Source organism: Solanum dulcamara, chromosome 7, assembly GCF_947179165.1.
Source record: "Solanum dulcamara chromosome 7, daSolDulc1.2, whole genome shotgun sequence".
Classification (NCBI taxonomy): Eukaryota; Viridiplantae; Streptophyta; class Magnoliopsida; order Solanales; family Solanaceae; genus Solanum; species Solanum dulcamara.
This window is the reverse complement of record NC_077243.1, coordinates 25494436-25518505: the sequence shown is the minus strand read 5'-3', so window position 1 is coordinate 25518505 and position 24070 is coordinate 25494436. Positions and strand designations below refer to the sequence as shown.

General features: G+C 36.0%; 1 protein-coding gene across 1 annotated transcript; it reads right to left on the bottom strand.

Annotated features, from left to right (window-relative positions):
- Nucleotides 1-1086: 1086 nt before the first annotated feature.
- On the bottom strand, nt 1087-3905 carry LOC129896292 (hexose carrier protein HEX6-like). The gene is made up of 3 exons (XM_055972151.1): nt 3619-3905; nt 3162-3484; nt 1087-2409 (listed from the first exon to the last, which is right to left on the bottom strand). The coding sequence occupies exons 1-3, from the start codon at nt 3749-3751 to the stop codon at nt 1345-1347; spliced, it is 1521 nt and encodes a 506-aa protein (XP_055828126.1). The 5' UTR covers nt 3752-3905; the 3' UTR covers nt 1087-1344.
- Nucleotides 3906-24070: the final 20165 nt, after the last annotated feature.

The following is a 24070-nucleotide window of genomic DNA, read 5'->3' as shown; positions in this document are numbered from 1 at the left end:
GGATTTATGGAAAATCAAGAACTCTAGGGTTCAAAATCAAGAAATTAGAAGTTAAAATCATAAGATATTAAAGGGAAGTAAAGTGTTTTAGGTAGAAAATCACCTACCCAACGTTGTTCCTCGAAAAATCTCCTCAAAAATCGCCCCACCAAGCTCAAGAACTTCAAAAATGGTGAAAATGGGATTCCCCTCGATATTTCACTGTTTTGGTACTAATTTACCCATCGCTATCGCGGAGCACAAGACTGAGACCCTCGCGAATGTGCACCATTCCTCTACGAATGCGGAGCACTAGACATGCTCCTTCGCGAATCCAGGAGCAATGTCGCAAACGCGAAGAAGATGATGGAAACCCTTCGTGATCACGAACCTCGTGCCGCAATGCGAAGAAGAATGAACTTGCATTAGATAGCAGTCCAAGTTTAAGAAAAAGTCTCCGAGCGGACCCTCGGAATTCGTTTGTAATCCGTACACACAAACCATATATGCATTCCTACTAAATTTGAAGTTTCGGACCTAATGGAACCATCGAAATTAATTCGAGGTCTCCTTAACTCGAAATTCGATAAGTCACAACTAAACTAACTTTGAACCTCAAAAAGACAAAAACGAGCTCGAGACCTCCAAAAAATATAACGAAGCTGCTCCTAGGCCTAAAATCACCCATTGAAACCAACAGAATCACTAAAAATCCAATCTGAGTCTCCGAACTCGAATTGTTGACCAAAGTCAAACTTAGCTCATTTAAAACCAAACTTTCCAACTTAGAACCTCAATTTCACGAAACAACTCCGAATTTGAAAACAAAGACACTCGTAAACCAATTTCCACATTCTGAAACTGATGGAACTGACATAATTTCGTTTCGAGACCCGTAGCTCTGGTTGGTACTGAAAATCACTTTTGAGCAACTTAAACCTTTAAAACTTAAAAACTCGCACAAATGACAACCTTTTAAGAGTTTATCTAACCCAACCACCCAAATAGATCAATTAACACCCGAAAAAACTAACGAGAAGGATAAAACAGTAATTTCTCAAGAATTTTCGAAAATGACCCTGAAGGTCTTTACATTAGCTTTCTTCTTTCATTTGTTTGAGGGGGCAGACGTAAGATCAGAAATAAGAAAGGAAACGGGAACGTTAAATTGAGCAGTAAACACTTGGAACATATTATGTACTAGTTTGTCCAATTATCAATGAGACATACTTTAATTAGATTTTTCTGGAATGACAGATCAATACAGTTTCCTAAGCATAACCATAAATTTACCAATAGAGAAAGAACACTTTTTTTTATCTGATTCCAAGGATGAGCTCATGACAACTATCTCTAAGCTTCCTCTTATTTGATGATAACCTCATTATTTTCCCCTACTATTCTCTTCCAAAACCAGTGTTCTCTCCACACCCTGTCCATTTTCTCAATAGGCAAATTCTTGGTCTCCGGCAAAAACAAGTAGACAAACGCAGTCATTATTGCCACCCAAACTCCAAAAAAGAAGAAAATCCCAAACTTGAAGTGGCACAACATGGCTAAAAATGTTTGACCAACCAAGAAAGTAAAGAGAAAGTTTACTGCTACTGTAATACTTTGTCCAGCTGATCTTATCTCCAATGGGAAGATTTCACTTGGAATTAACCATCCTAATGGCCCCCATGACAAACCAAAACCAGCTACATAGGTGCAGATCAACACCAATATCACAAAGGCCCAAGCTTTACTCAATCCACCATGATCCCCTAGCTTAGCCCCCATTAATCCTCCTACTATCATTTGTGTAACAAACATTTGTATGCCGCCAAATATCAACAGCCCTCTTCGCCCAACTTTATCAACAATCAGCATTGACAAAGCTGTTGTGACAATTCCCACTGCTCCTGTTACAACAGCAGATAAAAGAGATGCACTTACACCTAGTCCAATCGTTCGAAATAGGATAGGAGCATAGAATGCGATGACATTAATTCCTGTTACTTGTTGGAAGAATGGTATCGCCACGGACATGACAAGTTGAGGCCTGTATTTTCTTTGTAAAATGTTCTTGAAAGGGTGTTTGATAGTTTTTGAAATTTCACTGGCTAAGATAAGATCATCAAGTTCTGCTTGTACATCATCAGTGCCTCTGACTCTTTGCAGCATTCTTTTAACCTTTTCGTGATCATTTGTCCTTTGAATCAAGCTGTTGGGGGTATCTGGGAGGAACAACGCGCCTAATGTTAAAATGGATGCTGGGACTGCAGCCATAGCAAGGGACACTCTCCATCCCCAACCACCTTTGACCTTTTCAGTGCCATAATTTATAAGGTTTGCTATTAAAACTCCAATGCCTACACTTAGTTGAAAGCTATTGTTGAATCCTCCTCTGTACTTGGATGGTGCCATTTCTGACAGATACAATGGTACAGCCTGCAAAGTTGTGAAAACAAACTTAGGTTTTAGCTAGAATAGATAGTTGGTTGAGCTGGTTTAGTCTCAAAAAGGAACAAGAATGATAAATTGGTCAAAGGGGAAGTCCTTGAGTTTTCATTCAGAGAACTTCTAGTTTTATTTACTAGAGTGAAAATATAGGATGTTTGTCTACTAGTTGAGAAGTATTGTTTCCACTTCATTTTAAATGTTCTAGTTTGATTACATATAGAGTTTAAAACGAAAGACTTTTCGCACATATCAAAAGTACCTTCAAAATTTGTGGTCTTAAACATGTCGTGGCATTTCTATGAGACTATGACTATGAGAGCATCTCATTAAGAGTAAAGTGGAAATATCTCTAGATAGGGAAAAGTATAATTCTTTTTAGAATGTACTAAATGGAATAGATGGAGGTAATATTTTACCTAATTTGTATTTCGAGAACTTCTCCTTCTCTTTACAAGAGTGAAATATAGAACGTGTGTCTACTAGTTGACAGGTATTGTTTTCATTTCATTTTAAGTGATGGTATTAGACCAGATACGAAGTTTAAAAATGAAAGACCAAGCGCCTATCAAAAGTACCTTTAGAACTTGCAATCTGAAGCATGTCATGACATTTCTATGATTACGAGAGCATCTCATTAAAAGTAAAAAAATATCTGCGTTTAAGTCATTTCCAAACAGGGAAATGTGCAATTCTTTTTGTAATAGTCCGAAAAGGATGTAACAAATGAAAGAATATTTTACCTGATTTGCAAAACCAACACCAACACCTAGTAAAACTCTTCCAATTATAAGCATATAGATATTAGAAGCAGCTCCACCAAGGGCTGCACCAGCTAGGAAGTTAGCTCCTCCAAGAAGGATTGAGGCTTTGCGACCATACGCTCTGGTGACTAATGAGGCAACAAAAGTAGCAAAAAGACCAGCCACATAAAGGGATGATGTAAATGATGTCAACAATTCACTGTCAAATTTGCAGTAGTTGCTAATTTCTTTGTCTTCTTTCATCTTAATGTAGACATCATAAAAGAACTTCTTCAGAAAAGGCTCCATAGATGTTACTCCACCTTCACATTTTTCAAAACTTGTGTAAGTGAAATAAAACAGATCAATTGATTGTACATCACAAAAAAAATGAAGGCAATGAGAAACAGAATTCCTTCTTCTTTTATATAACTAAGGAAATGCAGAAAAATCAAACCTGAAATTCCAATATCATACCCAAAGATTACACCTCCCATAGCAGCCATCATACAAGCTAATATTACAAAACATGTCAATTTTCCATGGTAATCTTCTCCATCATTTGCTACTACTGCTAATCCCCCTGCCATAGCTTTTTTTTTCTTCTTCAAATGAACATGAAAATTTAGAATAACTAAGGGGAGTTAAGGGGGCAGGGTAGACACATGCTCAAACATATTTTCCTTGGACTAAACAAAAAAGATATGATTTACGTTAATGGTAAAATATTTATGATTTACATTCATAGTAGAATACTTCTTTTTTTAAGTTTAGGTTTATTTTCCTTTTAAGTCTACGATCTACATTGATTACATAATATTTAGTTTCTTTTTAAATTAGTATTTTAAAAATATATATTTTGTTTTATTTTATTTCCTTTTAGTTCTCTATAAATTGTATTTTAGTCTTTTATTTTTAATACAAGAATCAATACAATGAAAATCTAAGACAAAAAAGAAAAAGATAGAAGAGTTTTAGCAGTCCAAGTTGACTGCTAGAGATCAGCATCACATATGGTCCACACTCATGTGTGTTGAATATTCAAGTGTTACTTGTCAACTTTGTTGTCTTTTTGTATTAAAAAATTATCCTTGTGCCTAATCAAAATGATTGGGACAAAGTAAATAAAATAATTTGCTGTGTGAAGTAATAAACAAAAGATATTCTGATTGTGCAATCTATTTGACAGACTAGTGTTTTTAGATATTATTAATTATATTTCCAGCATTATTGGTGCAGATTAAGGGTTGTTCGGAAAATCACTCTCATAATTGAATTTGATATAATTTAGTGTAATTTTATTGTTTGACATATTTGATTGATCATGTAATTATTTAGTTAGCAAGTAATTAATAAAATTGGCATACGATAATTACACTCTTCAACTCTCAGGGGAGTTGTGAATTGCTGATAATTACAAAGTGTAATTAAAAGCTGGTTACTTTGAAATTTCTGTTAAACAACAAGTGGACAAAGTTGGATGTCCACTTACAATTAACTTTCTTTTTGTGTGGGTCCCACCCACTATATTTTGCTCCTTCTTATGACTATAAATATTGCCAGATTTTGGCAATAAGAATATACGAACATATACACAGCAAGTTAATTTCTTCTCTTCCTCTTCTGTTCTCCTTTCTCCTCTTTAGTTTCTCCGCTTTATTTTGTTGAATTAAGATATTTTATAACACGTTATCAGCACGAAGCTCTAATTTTTCAGAAAATTAACTTCTATATCAGGTATATCTATTAAAGAAATTTAATTTTTAAGTTGTCTTTGTTACTTTCAAATTAATTTTCATCATGTCAAACTTGTCAAAATTGGAATTTGTGGCACTTGATATTTCTGGCAAAAATTATTTGTCATGGGTACTTGATGCTGAAATTCACCTTACCGCTAAGGGTCTTGGTGATGCAATAATTGAAGGAAATACAGCATCAAATCAGGATAAAGCAAAGGCTATGATTTTCCTTCGTCATCATTTAGATGGAAGCCTGAAAATAGAATACTTGACAGTGAAAGATCCACTTGAATTGTGGAAAAACTTAAATGGGAGGTATGACCACCTCAGGGCAACGGTATTGCCAAGGGCTCGTTATGAGTGGATGCACTTACGTTTTCAAGACTTTAAAACTGTAATTGAATATAATTCTGCTGTATTTAGAATAACTTCCCAATTAAAATTATGTGGGAAAACTATAAATGATGAGAACATGTTAGAAAAGACACTAACAACTTTTCATGCCTCTAATGTGATATTACAGCAGCAATACCGTGAAAAGGGTTTTCATAAATATTCTGAATTGATCTGATGCCTTCTGGTGGCTGAACAACATAATGCCCTTTTAATGAAAAATCATGAAGCCCGACCCACTGGAACTGCTCCGTTACCGGAGGCAAATATGATAAAAGCACATGGCCAGTCTGAAAGAAGACATAATAAAAATTAAGGCCACAATAATGTGCGTGGGCGTGGCAATGGTAGAGGACGATATAATAATCGTCGTGGTGGTGGTCAACATAAAAGGGAGAACAATATCAGTTCTCAAAATGGCCCTTCAAGAAGTAACTGTCATCGTTGTGCGCATAAGGCCAACAAATTATCATGAATTTTCTCCATTACAGTTGGCGTTTGGAAGAGAGCCAAATATATCCCATCTTAGAATATTTGGGTGTGCGGTATATGTCCCAATTGCTCCACCGCACAGCACAAAGATGGGTCCCCAAAGAAGGTTGGGAATATATGTTGGGTATGAATCTCCTTCTATTATAAAATATTTGGAACCTATGACTGCAGATTTATTTACGGCAAGACTCGCTGATTGCCATTTTGATGAATCAGTATACCCAACATTAGGGGGAGAACATAAGCAGCTGAAAAATGAGATAGATTGGAATTTATTGTCACTATCTCATTTAGATCCTCGAACAAATCAATGTGAACAAGAAGTTCAAAAGATGATTTATTTGCAGAATATTGCAAATCAACTGCCGGATGCATTTACTAACCTTCCACGGGTTACTAAATTGCATATCCCAGCTGTTAATGCTCAAGTTCGAGTTGATGTCCCGGTAGGACAACTTGTTCAGGCAAATGAGTCTAGGCCACGCTTAAAACGTGGAAGACCATTTGGTTCCAAAGATAAAAATCCTCAAAAAAGGAAAGAAATAAATGATCAAGATGATCATAATTTGGAGGCGAATGCTCAAGAAGAGCCTAGAGACACAACAAATGGTGTTACCACCGAGGAGGTCCAAGTACCTAAAAATAATGAGAATGAAGAAATCTCAATAAGTTATGTCTCGACAGGAAAATGGTGGAATCGAAATAATATTGTGGTCGATAATATTTTTGCTTATAATGTTGCCATTGAAATAATGCAACAAGATAGGGATCTTGAACCAAAATCTGTCGATGAATGCAGACAGAGAAATGATTGGCCAAGATGGAAGGATGTAATTCAAGCAGAGTTAACTTCACTTGAAAAACATGAAGTTTTCGGATCAATAGTCCGAACACCTGAAGGTGTCAAGCCAGTAGGGCACAAATGGGTTTTTGTGCGTAAACGAAATGAAAAAGGTGAAGGCATAAGATATAAAGCACGACTTGTAGCCCAAGGTTTTTCGCAAAGACCTGGCATTGACTATATGGAAACATATTCCCCTGTGGTGGATGCAATTACTTCCAGGTATCTAATGAATTTGGCAGTTCATGAAAAGCTTAAAATGCACTTAATGGACGTGGTTACTGCTTATTTATATGGCTCATTGGACCACGATATTTTTATGAAAATTCCCGAAGGGTTCAAAGTGCCTGAAGCATACAAGGATTCTCGAGAAAATTGCTCAATAAAGCTTCAGAAATCCTTGTACGGGTTAAAACAATCAGGGCGAATGTGGTACAATCGTCTTAGCGAATATTTGCTAAAAGAAGGATATAAAAATGATCCAATTTGCCCTTGTGTCTTTATGAGAAGGTCTGGATCTGAATTTGTCATAATAGCAGTATATGTTGATGATTTGAATATTATTGGAACTCCGGAAGAACTTTCAAAGGCAGTAAAATATCTGAAAAAGGAGTTTGAAATGAAAGACCTTGGAAAGACAAAATTTTGTCTTGGTCTACAAATTGAACATTTTACAAATGAGATATTTGTCCATCAGTCAACATATACTGAAAATATTTTAAAGAGGTTTTATATGGATAAAGCACATCCATTGAGTACCCCAATGGTTGTGAGATCTCTTGATATTAATAAAGATCCATTTCGACCTCATGAAAATGATGAAGAGATTGTTGGTGCTGAAATACCATATCTTAGTGCAATTGGTGCATTAATGTATCTTGCCAACAATTCTAGACCAGATATAGCTTTCTCAGTACACTTGTTAGCAAGATTTAGTTCTTCCCCAACGCGGAGACACTGAAATGGAATTAAGCATATATTCAGATATCTCCAAGGGACCATTGATATGTGATTGTTTTACTCGAATGAATCCCCGTCACAATTGATTGGTTACGCAGATGCGGGATATTTGTCTGATCCTCATAAAGGTCGATCGCAGACAGGATATTTATTTACATGTGGTGGTACAGCTATATCATGTCGTTCAACAAAGCAAACTATGGTTGCCACTTCTTCAAATCATGCAGAGATAATAGCCATTCATGAAGCAAGTCGAGAATGTGTTTGGTTAAGATCAATAACTCAACACATTCAAGAAACATGCGGCCTTTCTTTGACAAAAGACGTTCCAACAATATTGTATGAAGACAATGCTGCATGTATAGCCCAATTGAAGGGAGGATACATCAAAGGAGATAGAACAAAACATATTTCACCAAAATTCTTCTTTACCCATGATCTTCAAAAGAAAGGTGAAATAGATGTTCAACAAGTTCGCTCAAGTGATAATTTAGCAGATATATTTACCAAAGCATTGCCAACTTCAACCTTTCAGAAATTGAGATATAAAATTGGAATGCGGCGTCTTCGAGATATTAAATGATGTCTTCATCAGGGGGAGTATAATACGCGCTGCACTCTTTTTTTCTTAGTCTAGGTTTTGTCCCACTGGGTTTTCCTAACAAGGTTTTTAATGAGGCAGCACTCAAGGCGTATTACCAGATATGTATACTATTTTTCTTTCACTAAGATTTTCCCACTATTTTTTTAGTAAGATTTTAATGAGGCACATTTCACGTGGACATCCAAGGGGGAGTGTTAAACAACAAGTGGACAAAGTTGGATGTCCACTTACAATTAACTTTCTTTTTGTGTGGGTCCCACCCACTATATTTTGCTCCTTCTTATGACTATAAATATTGCCAGATTTTGGCAATAAGAATACACGAACATATACACGGCAAGTTAATTTCTTCTCTTCCTCTTCTATTCTCCTTTCTCCTCTTTAGTTTCTCCGCTTTATTTTGTTGAATTAAGATATTTTATAACAATTTCTTCCTTTTATTTCTATTTTATTTTCTTTCATTTTAATTGATTTTTTGTTTCAATTATTTTAAATTCTTTTTTATTTTCAATATTCTAATACTTTCTAAAAATATTTTTTTTAATTATTATTTATATTTCATTTCCTTCTCAATCTCAATATTTACTTTATGTGATTCCGTGTAATTTTTTATATTGTTTATTTTTTATTTATTTTACATTTATTTTTTTCATTAGCATGATTTTGTTAATATTCAAATTTTAAAATTAGAGTAGAAATCATTGTTGAATAAGATTGTAAGAAATCATTGTTGAATAATGTTGTAGACTTATATTTTTCTTTTCTTTTACATCATATTTATGTATGTTATATAGAAATTTGACATAAGAGTATTATGTTAAAATTTTTGTTTTGATTTTAGAACTTATGTTATATTTTCAGTTTCATTTGTTTTAGTATTATTGACTTGATATTTCACATTGCAAGTCATGTATTTTTTAGTTAGACTTGAAAGGTTATCTTTTTGTCAAATATTTTAACAATTTTATGAAATTATATTTATAATATTAATCTTTTTGTCTGACTGCATTTCATAATATTCATAGAAATCTTGTAATTTTAGCTTTTATGATTAATTTAATTAAAATATACTAATTTGAAAGAAGTACCTCAATCATCAATAAACAGAATTATATCAATGAGCTACTCAATAATTTCCTTCAATTCATCCGCTATAGTCCATGGTGGCTTCCAAGTACCATACACAGCCATTGCAGCCATCCCTTGGTGCCGCCTCCATCTCCCTCACTGCCGTCGAAAGCTCATCGCCGACTTGAAGTAGATGGAATTCTCCCATTCAGTGAGCAGGGTGTTGAAGGCCATTTTCTTCTTCTTCCTTGGCTTTTTTCGGCGAGACCCGTCTCATCGGCGAAATTCTCTTTTTTTCTTTTATTTTTCTTTCTTTCGTTTTGCTCATTTTCCGGCGAATACCTCCAGATCTAACCTAGATTTATTGATTTTCGGCCATATCCAATGGTTTCCGACGAGATCCTTCCAATGAACTTTCTGATGAATTTTTTGGCGACTTTCAGAATCTTTGTCACATCATTCTCCTAGAGAGGTTCTATCTTTTCTCTCCTCAACTGATTATTTGTGCTCCCATTTATATTTTAGTATCACTTTTTGATAGTTTGATGATTGTTCTTCTTTCTTAGTTCTTACCATTAGTGTTTTAGTTATTGTTCTTCATTTTTCTTCTTCACTTAGTGTTCAGTGTTCTTGATCTGCATTTTTCTTTAGCTAGTGTGTGTTGTCTCTCTATTATACATTATATATTGTCAATTATTATCTCGTTGCTTATATTTTTGAGATTTATTTGTTATCAGTTTTTTACTTTGTAGTTCATATCATTTTAATGTCTTTGGTTACTAATGGTGGACTAGGGTCATATCCTCAATTGGGGTTGAAGGCGAGGGGAAATAATGGTAAGAGGGAGATAGATTTTCGTAAGTTGAGAGTAGGACCGTGGAACATAGGGTTGCTTACAGGAAAGTTCATAAAGCTAGTGAAGAGTCTTAAATAGAGAAATATTAATATAGCCTGTGTTCAAGAGACTAGATGGGTAGGTTTCAAAGCTTGGGAGGTGGAAAGATTTAAATTATGGTTCTCAAGAGGCTTAAGATATATGAATGGAGTAGGTATTCTAGTCGACGTGGATCTTAGGGAGTGTATGGTGGAGGTAAAGAGGATCAGTGATAAGATGGTGTTTATTAAGTTAGTTATAGGTAGGCTTATTGTGAACGTTGTTAGTGCGTATGCACCCCATGTGTGCCTGGATAAAGAAGTCAAAAGGCTTTTAGGAGGATTTAGATGAGGTAGTGAGAGGTATACTGAGTATCGAAAAGATTTTCATTGATGGAGATTTCAATGGTTATATCGATACAACTTCTAATGGTTTTGATGATATCCAGGGAGGCTTTGATTTTGGGGAAAGGATTGGCGGCGGGGTATCTCTCATGGAGTTTGCTAAAGCTTTTGAGTTGGTTATTGCTAACTCGTATTTTCTGAAGAGGGATAATCTATTGGTCACCTTTAGTAGCACGGTAGCTAGGACTCAAATTGACTACTTACTCCTCCAAAAGATTGATAGAAGCCTTTGTAAGGATTGTAAGTTTATTCCGAGTGAAAATATTACTACCCAACATAAGCTTTTGGTGATGGACTTGGAGATTAAGAGGGATAGGAGAAAGAAGACCCTTTATGATCAACCGAGGATTAGATGGGGCCTTAACTCCCGCCCTTTCTTGGGAGATGGGAGAGAAGTTGACTGGTTTAGGGGCCTTGAGTAGTTGCGGGAATGTGAACAACATGTGGGACATGACAGCTGGTTGTATTAAAAAAGCAGCTACCGAGATTCTAGGGGTATCGAGAGAAATCTTTAGTGGTCGTCAAGGAGATTGGTGGTGGAATGGAGAAGTACAAGGCAATATAAAAGCCAAGAAGGTTGCCTATATGGAGTGGTTGGAGTGCGTGGATGAGGAGAAGAAGATTAGGTTTAAAGATATATATAAGAAGACAAAGACAGAAGCGAAGTCGACGGTCACTAGTGCTAAGATGATAGATTTTGAATGTTTATATATCGAGTTAGGAGAAAAATGTGGGAATAAGATATTGTATAGGCTTGCCAAAGAAAGAGAGAGAAAATCCCATAACCTGAAGCTAGTAAAGTGCCTCAAGGACGAGGAATATGAAGTGTTAGTGGATGAGACTTCTATCAAGCAAAGGTCGCAAGCTTACTTCCACAGACTCTTAAATGAAAAAGGAGACAAAGATATTGTACTTGGTGATTTGGCATACTTTCATAGTCTTCGAGACTTTGGGTACTACAGGTGTTTTAGGATTGATGAGGTTAGACGTGCTATTAGCAAGATGAGAAGGGGGAGAGCGACCGAGCCCGATGAGATTTTGGTGGACTTTTGGAAGAGCACTAACAAGGAAGATTTATAGTGATGGATTAAGTTGTTTAATGCTATTTTAAAGACTGCTAAGATGCTCGATGAATGGAGGTGGAGTACTATGGTTCCATTATATAAAAACAAGGGATATTCAAAACTGTAATAATTACAAGGGTATCAAATTGCTAAGCCATACTATGAAGATTTAGGAGAGAGTGGTGGAGATGAGGGTGAGGAGAGGAGTATAAATCTTAGAGAACCAGTTCGGATTCATGCCAGAACGGTCGACTACTGAATCAATCCATCTTATGCAGTGACTAGTTAGAGAAATTTAAAAAAATAAAAAAGGGATCTCTATATGATGTTCATTGATCTTGAAAAGTCTTATGATAAAGTTCCAGGGATGTTCTCTGAAGGTGTCTGAAGGCTAAAGGTGTCCCAATTGTGTATATAAAGGCGATAAAGGACATGTATGCTGGCCAAGACTCGGGTTAGGACAGTGGGAGATGATTCAGAGCATGTTCCTGTTGAGATGGGACTATATCAGGGATCTGTGCTGAGTCCTTTTCTTTTTAACTTGGTGATGTATGAGCTGACACAGTCTATTTAGGAGGAGGTTCCATAGTGTATGCTATTTGCGGACGATATAGTCTTGATTGATGAGACTTGGAATAGAGTTAATGATAAGTTGGAGGTTTAGAGACAAACGCTGGAGTCCAAAGGGTTCAAATTGAGCAGGACCAAAATAAAATACTTGGAATACAAATTTAGTGTTGCGATGGATGAAGAGGGCATGGAAGTGAGGCTTTCCACTCAACATATCCCCAAGATAGAAAATTTTAAATATCTTGGATCCATCATCCAGAGTAGTGGGGACATCGATGATGATGTCACGCACCGTATTGGTGCAGCGTGGATGAAATAGAGGCTTGCCTCTGAAATCTTGTGTGATAAGAAAATACCACCTAAACTTAAAGATAGGTTCTACAGAATGGTGATTAGACCAGCGTTGTTGTATGGAGTGCTGGCCAATAAACAACTCTCATATTCAGAAAATGCATGTTGCGGAGATGAGGATGCTGAGATGGATGTGTGGACACACTAGGAGTAATAAAATTAGGAATGAGGTTATTCGGGAGAAGGTGAGAGTGACATCCGTGACAGACAAGATAAGAGAAGCGAGACTGAGATGGTTTGGGCATGTGCAGAGGAGGAATGTTGACGCCCCAATTAAGAGGTGCGAGCGGTTGGATTTGGAGGTTATGCGGAGGGGTAGGGGTAGACCGAAAAAGTATTGGAGAGCTGTGATTAGACAAGATATGGCGCTACTCCATATCACCGAGGATATGACCTTAGATAGAAATGAGTGGAGGTCGCAAATTAGGGTAGAAGGCTAGTAGGGATAAAATGGTGTCTTGTCGTGTGTCGGTTTAAGGTGGTAGTAGGTCTAGGCGTGCCTTTATAGTTGTGTTGTTATTGCCTTTGATTATCAGCTTACTTTTCTATCCTTATTGTTTTGATCTTATAAAATTTGCATCGCTTTTCGTTTTTTGCCATTATGCTATATATATTATTTTTCTCTCTTACTTGGGACTATGACTTTTGAGCCGGGGGTCTTTAGGAAACAACCTCTCTAACTCCATGAGGTATTGATAAGGTTTGCATACATCCTACCTTCCCAGAACCCACTTGTGGAATTTCATTGGGTATGTTATTGTATACTAATTTGAACTTTATAAATCAATTATTGTTTATACTATTAGTTAAGTGTGTGTATATATATATATATACTAATTAATATACTTTCTAAAGACAATATATATCTTAAATATTTAACTTAATATCATTTATAAAAAAAACTTGTTTGTCTAACGTAAATTTTTAATAATTATATCAATTTCATTTACCACCAGATGACTTTCCAAACAACCCTAAGTGATATTTGGTATAGTCAGGCATGTTGATCGATGAGAAGGCGACAAATAGTGATAGCTTTGTTTTCCAAAAATGTTCTAGTATTGTGTTATAGAAAAGGCATAAGACTTCTTTTAATTAGTGTTTCAAAGTAAAAAAAAACACGGCTCCTACAAATTGGGGATAACCAAAGAATTGATTTCCTTTTCCGGAGCTATTAAGATATTTCAGGTAAAGATTATTTGGTCTCAAAATAAGTTAGGCTATAATTAGTTATCATATTTCATTGAGCGTTTTATTAGTTGATTAAAAGTATCATGCATTACATAATTTTAAGAAATTATTTATTTATAAAAATACTTTTTATTTTATTTAATAGAAAAAAAGTTTAAGGATCTCAATTTTTTTGTTATTATTATTTTCATTGTTTTATTTTGAGATAACTAATCTCAATATCAATAATTCACCCTCTGACACTGACGCGAATAACTTATTCTGATACATATTACTATGATATAACTTATTTTAAGATTATTAACCAAACAAAATTAAGGCAATATTAAATTTTTTATTTCTGACCAATCTATACTTGTCCAGCATACCAATCACTCCTAAGCTTAAATGTGGAGTAGCCACAGAGAGCGTATTAGATCAAATTAGTTGTTAGATCTAATAGAATAATTTTGTAGTATCGAAACAAATACCAATTCTAATCATTTCATAAATAAAATATGATCAAATAATCAACCTACAAAATCATTTATTACAAACAAAATATTATTATTGCATCAAAAGATTCACATTTGATTTCTTCATCCATCTAATTTGCATCTTTTGGTCCAAAATAAGGGGAGAAATAAAAGAAAGAAGACCTATCTTCTTTAGTGTCAAGTAACAAAGAGCCACTCTCTCATATATTGTTACGCCCTAAATTAAGGGAGGCGCAATTGACATTTGGTACCTTATTCGACGGAGCTAGCCATTAAAACATAGTAGAAAGGAAATAACGAAGGTTGACAAGGCCATAATAATCAATCACTAAGATAAGATAACTTGACCGGAGAGGTCAGAACAATATCAACTACATAATGAAAGGGCCGGTAAGGCCAATTGAAGTAATAAGGAACTAGCAAGCCGACAAGGCTGCAACTGAAATCATATATACAATAAGCCAACAAGGCTATAAATAAAAGCAGAAAAGACCCAAAAAAGTATGTCAACAAGTCTCTTCGATTATTACAACTCGTCTGCTTGGAAAAAGGCCCCTGCAATGCCAACAACTATATACAAACTCAAGTATACTACAAACAACCAACAACTTCAAGGAAGAATGAAGCTTATCAATCCTCAGCTAAGATCATACCTCTATTCAATCAGGACCTCGGTCTGAAACTGCAGCATGACATACAACGTCTCCAGGAATGGCACGCAGTATGAATGAAAATGTACTAGTATGTAAGGCAGAAAGTAGAATCATAAATAGTTGCGATAATAAGGGTAATAGAGATACTACCTAGAACTGAAACTCTGATAATCTCCATAACCGACATCTGACCTCATAATAATCAAATATGCATGGTATGTTCTTGTAATCATATATATATATATGATTACAAGAACATACCATGTATATTTGATTATTATGAGGTCAGATGTCGGTTATGGAGATGCATGACTTATCCGACCAAATGCTAGCAATGACGGTCTCTTTGGTAGGTAACAGACATCATATTGCCAAATTGTGGTCATCTGTACAATATAAATAGTCTTCTGAGCAAATTAGCCCCTTTTCCTCCATTATAGCTCCGAGTCCATGCATAACATGCAATGAATGATATGAACTTTGAATGCACATAATAGGTTCTAACAAGAACTTAGCCAATCTTGGCTCTTTGGTACCTTTATTCTCATAATCTCGTAATCACTTTCATATAACATGTAAATATCTCATATGCTTTTAAAATAAACTTGAACACTTAACTCGATTTTAGAAATGTAACTTAACTCTGAGGATGTTCATAGAGAACTTAAGGTGCTAAACAAATCCTCGACACTTTGTTTAACTTTCATACGACCATTTAAGCATATAAAACTCATAATAGACTCCAAGTTCTTGACTTGACTTCAACTTAGCAAATTAATCATTTAGAAACTCAAAAGGAGACTAACATGCTTAACTTAATTTAAGAATGACTCCAATTTGGTAATAACATAGTCCTTTTTAGAAACAAGGTCACTTGATAAGTATATAATCAAAAAAATAGAGTACAAGGTTGTAATGACCTTGAAGGTCTTTTTTGGAAATTTTTACAAAAATAATTGTTTTACTCCTCTCGATATTTGCCCCGATTCATTTTTGATCAATGTTTGATGTTGGTTTTGTAAATTTGTTGAAAAGTTTTGAGTTTTAGAAGTTTATGAGTTTTAAAGGCTTAAGTTATTCAAAAGTGGTATTTGGGACCAACTGGGTCTACGAGTCTCGAAATGTAATTTCATCAATTCCATCAGCTCTAGAATATAGAATTTTGCCTAGGAGAATCGTCATTTCAGAAATTAGAGTTGTATCGGAGATTTGAGGTCCTAAGTTGGAAGTTAGAGTTATTTTGAACTAAAGTTTGACTTTGGTCAACGTTCGGAGTTAAGGTGGTCGAATTAAAATTCCAACGACTCCATTGAATTTGGGGGATGATTTTAGGCTTAGGAGTGATCTTTGTTAAATTTTTAAAGGTTTCAAGCTCGATTAGGTACTTTGAGGCTTAAAGTTAGTTTGGTTGCGACTCATCGGTCTTTGGATTAAGGAGACCTCAAATTCAAATTCTAACGGTTCCATTGAGTTTGGAACATCGAATTTAGTATAGTTGCATATATGATTTGTGTGCACGAAATTCAAAATGAATCCCGGAGGTCTATTCCATGACTTGTGCCTTAAGTAATTTGTTGGTTTCTAGTGTCTGCAACACCCTTGTCCGTGTTCGCGGTCCCTAATCTATTTTCGTCGATGTCAATTCATTCTTTCTCCTCGTTCACGGGACCTATGCTACATTCGCAGAGTGTGTGCTTTTCCTTCTCCGTGTTCGCGGAGTAACGACTACTTTCGCAGAGTGAGCCTAAGTCTGCCTCCACGTTCGCAGAGTAAGTTAGCCGTGTTCATAGAGGGTAATAAACCCTTGAATAGTAGTTGGTCGTTAAAAGTAGGGAATTGGGCATTTTTCATCATTGTTGTGATTTAGGAGCTCGTGGGAGGCGAATTCAAAGAGGGTTTTAGTGGAAAACTATTGGGTAAGTGATTTTAACCCATACTCATCATAACCCATTGATTATAACTCGTTGTTAACACCAACATCAGTGTTTTTGGATTCCAAAATTGGAGATTTTGTTCAAGAACTTGAGTTTGATAAATTGATGATTATGAGTTGAATACAACTCTGTTTTTGAATTGGTTTTCACCGTTGATTTCCAAATACTTCAAGGAACATATAATGTAAAAAAATTCAAATTTACCCTTCATTTTCAGAAATGGATTTTTGGGTCGATTTCATCCGATTTTCAAAATTGATGATTTGAGTATCGTTGAACTCGTATTCTTGTTAAAAATTACTTTTTGATTAAATTTTATTGATTTGGAGTGCCGACGTAAGGGCAAGGCACAAGTTTCAGAGTAGTCATGGTTGAATTCACGGCAAATGAGCTTCTAAACCTTTGTTTAAACGTGTAGGATCTCGTATTCTTGTTATTTTTAATGGGGATTAATGAGAAGTAGTTTGGGTTATTTGACTATTGTGATTGAACTTAATAACGAAGAATCAAAATAATAAAATGGCAAATTTGATGAACTATAATGGTGTGCTCGATATAGTGATGATTTTATGAACTATGGACATATAAAATGATTATGTTGATATAAAATGTGAATTGTTGTTGATATCATTCTATTATTATGACTTGTATGAATATTTATTATTTGCATTAGTTTTGATATACTGTGACAAAATTTATATGATGATTATGATGAAGAAAAATGGTTTTGATGGTGCCAAAGAAAAATGGTTTCGGCGATTGATGCTTATGTTGAAGGAAAATAATTTTGATGATGCCAAAGGTAAATGGTTCTGGTAATTAATGTTTATGCCAAAGGGAAATGATTCCAGCGGATACATAGAACATGTGAGTCCCCCATGGGTTTCGGCCTTCTAGTTAGCGGATGTGTATCATTAGGATAGACATGCATCACTATACGTGGTATTTCATTGCATTGCATTGAACATCTTTTTCTATTTGTTATATGTGATTACCCCTCGTTGTTCCCATGATTTGTGCTATTGATTGATATGATTTGACTGAGACTTATGAGTCATACTATTGGTGATATATATATGATATTAAAATTGTTAGACTGGGTTGATTACTGTGCAGGTTGTAGTCTGAGGAGATTTGGTTGGGATGACAGGAGTACTTGTGTTCTATTTAGATTTGCTTAGTTTTAGTTGTTCACTTGTTGAGTATCGTGTTATTTGGTACTCACTCTTTTCTTCTACACTTGTGTAGGTTGTGAGCCCGAATCTGTTTGATCTTCTAGCTTTCCTACCGTATTTGAGGCTACTAGTTTGAGTGTTCAGGTAGCTGTTGCATCCATCCAGCGGACACCTCTTACTTTTTTATTATGTTTTAGTACTATTCTAGAGACGAAGGCATTGTGACTGTATTTCTTTTCTTATTTTTGAAATGTCTTAGTGGCTTGCACATATGACAACCAGTCTTGGAGGACTTTTGAAATTATTTACCTATTTTTGATTAAGTTAAACGTCGTTTTGTTTCATTTACTTTCTATTGGATTTTAGGGTGACTCATCTCGGTGGATTTAGATGAGTGCCATCACACTCAAATTTGGGTCATGACAAAATAGTATCAGAGGTCCAGGTTCATAGGTCTCCCATGTGTATAAGTCAACTCTAAGTAGAGTCGCAAAGATTGGTACGGAGATGTCTATACTTATCTTCAAGAGGCTGTGAAGGTTATTAGGAAATTTTCCTTTTATTTTTCAATTAGTATCGTGCATGGTTACTTGAGTGGTATTGAGTTGTCGCATATCCTTTTTGACATATGGCTAAGACTAGAGCTACTGCTAGTGGTAGAGGAGAAGAGCTAGTCCCCGAGGTTGATGTTGAGACCCTAGCTAGGGGTAGAGGTAGAGGTCGAGCTAGAGGCAGTGATCGTGGGGTGGCGGTGGGTAGAGGTCATGCCCGAGGAGCAGCACCAGTTAGAGGTCGTGCTAAAGAGGCTTCTCCTAAGCCACAAATTGATGCTAGAGAGGACCATGTTCCTCCAAAGCTTGCTACTGCGACATTGCTTCAGTCTACTTTGATGTGAGTATTGGGTATGCTCGAGGGATTTACTCAGAGTGTAAGTGTGATAGGTATACCTAAGGGTTCTCAAACTAAAGTAGAGGCTCAGACCTTGGAGCAGCGTTAGGTTCTATTTGTTCAGGGTCCGATGGGCCATCCACCTACAGGCCCTATAGTTGATTAGGGTAGATTTCAATAGGAGAGAGCTCAGGGTGCACCTGCAGTCATGTTGACCGATGACGAGCAGTATCGATATGAAAGGTTTCAAAATATAGGCCCAACACAGTTTTAGGGTGGGAAGACTGAGGATACACACGAGTTTCTGACCATGTGCAGGGAGTTATTAGAGACAGTGGGGTTAGTTGAGACCCATAGAGTTTGATATGCCCTACGCTAGTTGCGTGGGCAACCCAGAGAGTGGTGGAGAGTGTACCTGGATGCTAGACTAGTTGGGTCACATCAGGTGACGTGGAATGAGTTTGTTAGGGCTTTTTATGACCGTTTCATCCCTTGGAGTGTGAGGAAGGAGAGTTGGTTATGGTTTAAGAGTTTGAGGCAGGAGGGCCTCACAACTGCCAAGTATGAGACTCATTTCTACAAGTTATCTAGACATGCCACGACCGTTCGTCCTTCCTGATGAGATAGAGCGAGTTTATAGATTTGTGTGAGGATTGACCTATTCCATTTATACAGCAGTGTTCTGATCCACATGGTGAGTACTCAAAAACTAACCAGTGAGTTTGTAGATTTGAGTGCTGGTGGGTGGTGCCAAGGAGACAGAGTTGATGAAGAGAGAGGAGTTCGGGGACCTCAAAAGGGCCCGTACTAGTTATAATCTACCACTCTATTTCTCCCCGCTTATTTTATTTTCGTCATCTTTCCATTAAGTTCAAGTCCTAATTAATTTAAGTTATAATTAAGTTCATATTCTAATTAATTCAAGTTATCATTAATTTCATGTTCTAATTAATTCAAGTTATAATTAATTTTAATTTCTAATTAATTCAACTTATAATTAAGTTCATATTCTAATTAATTCAAGTTATAATTAATTCAAGTAAAAATTAAGTTTCAAACCTCATGACATTCAAGTTGAAGTTCTAAATTAAAATATCCTAAAATTCAAATATCTAAGTTATTCAATTAGTTATAAAGTCTAAAGAGTTCAAAATTTATACACCTAAAACAATTCTAAGTTTAAAAAGTCCTAAAGTTCAACTTCATGACTTTAAATATCTAACTTTACTTAGCTTAATTAATTCTAAAGTCTAAAGATTTCAAAAATTATACAAACCTAAAGTTCAAAGTTAGTATATAAGTTGTTCTAATTATAAGTTCTAAATTAAATTCCTATAATTCAAGTATCCAATTTCCAATATTTTTCTAAGTTTCGAACTTCAAAATTTCCTATATTCAAATATCTAAGTTATTCTAAAGTTCAACATTAGCTTAATTAGTTCAAAATGAAGCTTAACTTCAACATGATTTCTAAAGTTAACAAAAAATTCAACCTCAAAGTTCTAATTAAGTTCAACTTCTAAATTTAAGTATCCTAAAATTCAAGTATCTAAATTATTCTAATTATAAGTTCTAAAGTCCTAAAACTCAAGTCTCTAATTATGTTCAAATATTTTTTTCTAAGTTTTAAACTTCAAAACTTCCTAAGTTACAATCCAATATACAAACAAACTACAACAAACTACATGGAATAAACTAATTAAGTAACTACTAAATCACAAATTACTATCCAATTTACAATCTAATACAAAATCTCAAATCTAACTTAAAGCTTAAAATCAAAACTATAACTAGATTCACTAATTTTACAATCCAATATACAAATAAACTACAAAAAACTAAATGGCATAAACTAATTAACTAACTAACATCACAAATTACTAAAAATTTTACAATCTAATTCAACAACTCAAATTTAAAAACTCGCTGGTCAGTTTTTGGGTACCTCATCTGGAGGCAGAGGGTCATATAAAGAAGGTGGTTCTTTCCCGCACAAAGGACTAGTTCATGTGTCTATGTCAACTTCTGAGGGTGGATAGACACCTCTTGAGTCATACAGTATGGGTCAGGGCTATTAGGGATCACAACAGAGGCTGGCAGGCCGGGGTGGTCAGACAAGTTCATTTGGTCCACCACAGCAGTACTCCGTTCTAAAGTCTTGTTATGGTTGTGGGGATCCCGATCATATGGTGTGTCAGTGCCCATTACAGGTTCATTAACGCCTCCAACATACATATTCTACTCCAGTGAGGGCACCAACGCCTCTAGCCCGGGTTAGGGGTAGAACTTAGAATGATAGAAGTGGTCGCACTCCTAGTAAAGGTTTTGGTGGTGCTATAGTGCTGCAGGGAGGAGGTAGAGGTACAATACAGACTGGTGGTGGTAGAAGAGCTTAATAATATGTTTTTTTTGGAGAGACCCGAGGTTGAGGCTTCCAATGCAGTTATCATAGGTATTGTTCTAGTTTGCCATCGACCTGCGTTTGTGTTATTTGATCCAGGGTCTACATTCTCCTATGTGTCTGCCTATTGTGCATCTGTATTTGATTTGACTTATGATCGCATGTCTGTGCCTGTTCAAGTTTCTACATCGTGGGTGAGCTTTTAGTAGTGGATCGAGTGTGTCAATCATGTATTATTTCATTGGCTAGGTATGATACTTGGATAAACATGATTATTCTGGGATGGTAGACTTTAATGTTATATTAGGTATGGATTGGCTTTCTCCTTATTGTGTTATTCTTTATTGTTATGCTAAGACTGTTACCTTAGCGATACCTGGTATCCCGAGGATTGAGTGGAAGGGTAATAATGGTTCCTATCCTATTAAGGTTATCTTTTATATACCTGCACAGAGGTTTATTGATAGGGGTGTTTATCTTATTTGGCCTTCATTCGGGACACTAGTATTGAGTCACCTCCTATGGAGTCTATTTCCGTGGTTAAGGAGTTTTTTGATGCATTTCCTACTGACCTTCCTGGCGTTCCTCTGGATAGGGACATTAACTTTACTATTGATTTGGAGACGAGCACTAAGCCTATTTCTATTTCACCTTATCGCATGGCTCCAGTTGAGTTGAAGGATCAATTGCAGGGCTTATTGAGTAAGGGGTTTATTTGTCCTAACATATCACCATGGGGTGCACCAATTCTATTTATGGAGAAGAAGAATAGGACTATGAGGGTGTGCATTGATTATAGATAGTTGAACAAGGTGACTGCCAAGAACAAATATCCTCTTTCTCGTATTGATGATTTTATTGATCAGTTTTAGGGAGCAGCCTTATTCTCTAAGATCGATTTGAGGTCTGGGTACCATCAGCTAAAGATTAGGCCATCAGATATTTCTGACACAACTTTTAGATTTGATGAACGGGGTGTTTCACCCATACTTGGACTCCTTCATGATTATTTTCATTGATGATATCTTGGTGTATTCCAAGGATGAGGAGGATCATACTCACCATTTAAGGTCGGTACTACAGAAGTTGAGAGAGGAAAAGTTATATGCAAATTTCTCTAAATCTGAGTTTTGGCTTAAGTCTATGGAATTTCTAGGACATGTGGTGTCCAAGAATAGGATTAGAGTTGATCCATTCAAGATTGATGCAGTTATAGGTTGGTCGAGGCCAACTTCACCTACCGAGATTTGGAGTTTTATGAGGTTGGCTGATTATTACAGATGCTTTGTGCAAGGTTTCTCCATCATTGCAACTTTTTTGCTTAGACTGACTCAGAAAATTGTAGATTTTCATTGGTCTGATAAGTGTGAGGTGAGCTTTCAAAAGCTCAAGACCCTATTGACTTCAACTCCTCTTTTGACTCTACCCGAGGAAGGTGTGGACTTTACTATATATTATAATACTTTTGGAGTTTGTTTAGGTGGGGTATTGATGCGGAAGGTGGTTGCCTATGCTTCTAGACAGTTGAAGGCTCATGAGAAGAACTACCTTACTCACAATTTGGAGTTAGCGGCGGTGGGGTTTGTGTTGAAGCTATGGCGTCATTACTTATATGGGGTGCATTGGGAGGTATTCACTGATCACCGGAGTCTTCAGTACATTTTCAGTTAAAAAGACCTTAACTTGAGGCAACACAGATGGCTTGAGTTGCTAAAGGACTATTACATAATTCAACAACTAAGAAAAGTAAAAACAGGTTAAAAAAAACTGAAATCAAAAGTTTTTCTAAAATAATAATATTTCACATTTTCAAAAAAAATGGATGAGATTGGGTTCCGACGGATCTAAACAATCTATTTTTTTGAACAAAAAGAAATAAAGAATCCATTGCAATTATCGGAAAGACTAGGCCTACTAATGACACAAAAATAGAAGAAAGGTTCAAATTTGTCATAGAAGGGGGCGTAGGAAGACTCCTAGTATGGGGAATTCGCCACGATTAGTGTTGACAAGAGGCCCTTGTCTAGGGATGTTCAGAGGTTAGACAACAGTTTTGTCCGTTTGTGGGTTTCTGAGAAGAACGGGGGTTTTATTACTTTCATTGATGCCCGTTCTTCCTTAGTGAAGTAGATTTGAGAGAAATAATTTAATGATGAGAAGTTATGTCTTATTCAAGATAGGATGCTGAGGGTGAGGCCAAAGAGGTTAGACTTGATTCAGATGGTATTTTGAGGATCGAGGGCAGAATTTATATGCCCAAGGTTGGTGACTTGATCAGATTGATTCTAGAAGAGGCTCATTGTTCTCGATATTCTAATCACCCTCGTGCGATGAAGATGTGTCATGACCTGAAACAGCACTATTAGTGGTGTAGGATGAAGAGGGACATCACAAAGTTTGTGTTCAAGTGTTTGACCTATCAACAGGTCAAGTGTGAGCACTAGCGATCTGGAGGTGTGACTTAGAGAATTGTCATTCCTACTTAGAAGTGGGAGCGGATCACCATGGAATTTATTGTGGGTTTGCCTACCACTTTGGGTGGGTATGATTCCATTTGGGTGGTTATTGATATACTGACCAAGTCTGCCCATTTCATTCCAGTTCGGGTGAAATATACAATGGAGAAGCTAGCCTAGTTGTATATCAGTTAGATTTATTCATTGTTTATTTCACATTTCTGAGGGCCATTACATCATGGCTTGGGTACTAGTCTTGATATGATTGCAACTTTTCACCCACAGATCGATGGATAGTCCGAGCAGACAATTCAGGTGTTGGGGAATATGCTTCGAGCCTGGGTTATTGATTTTGGTGCTAGGTGGGATTAACAT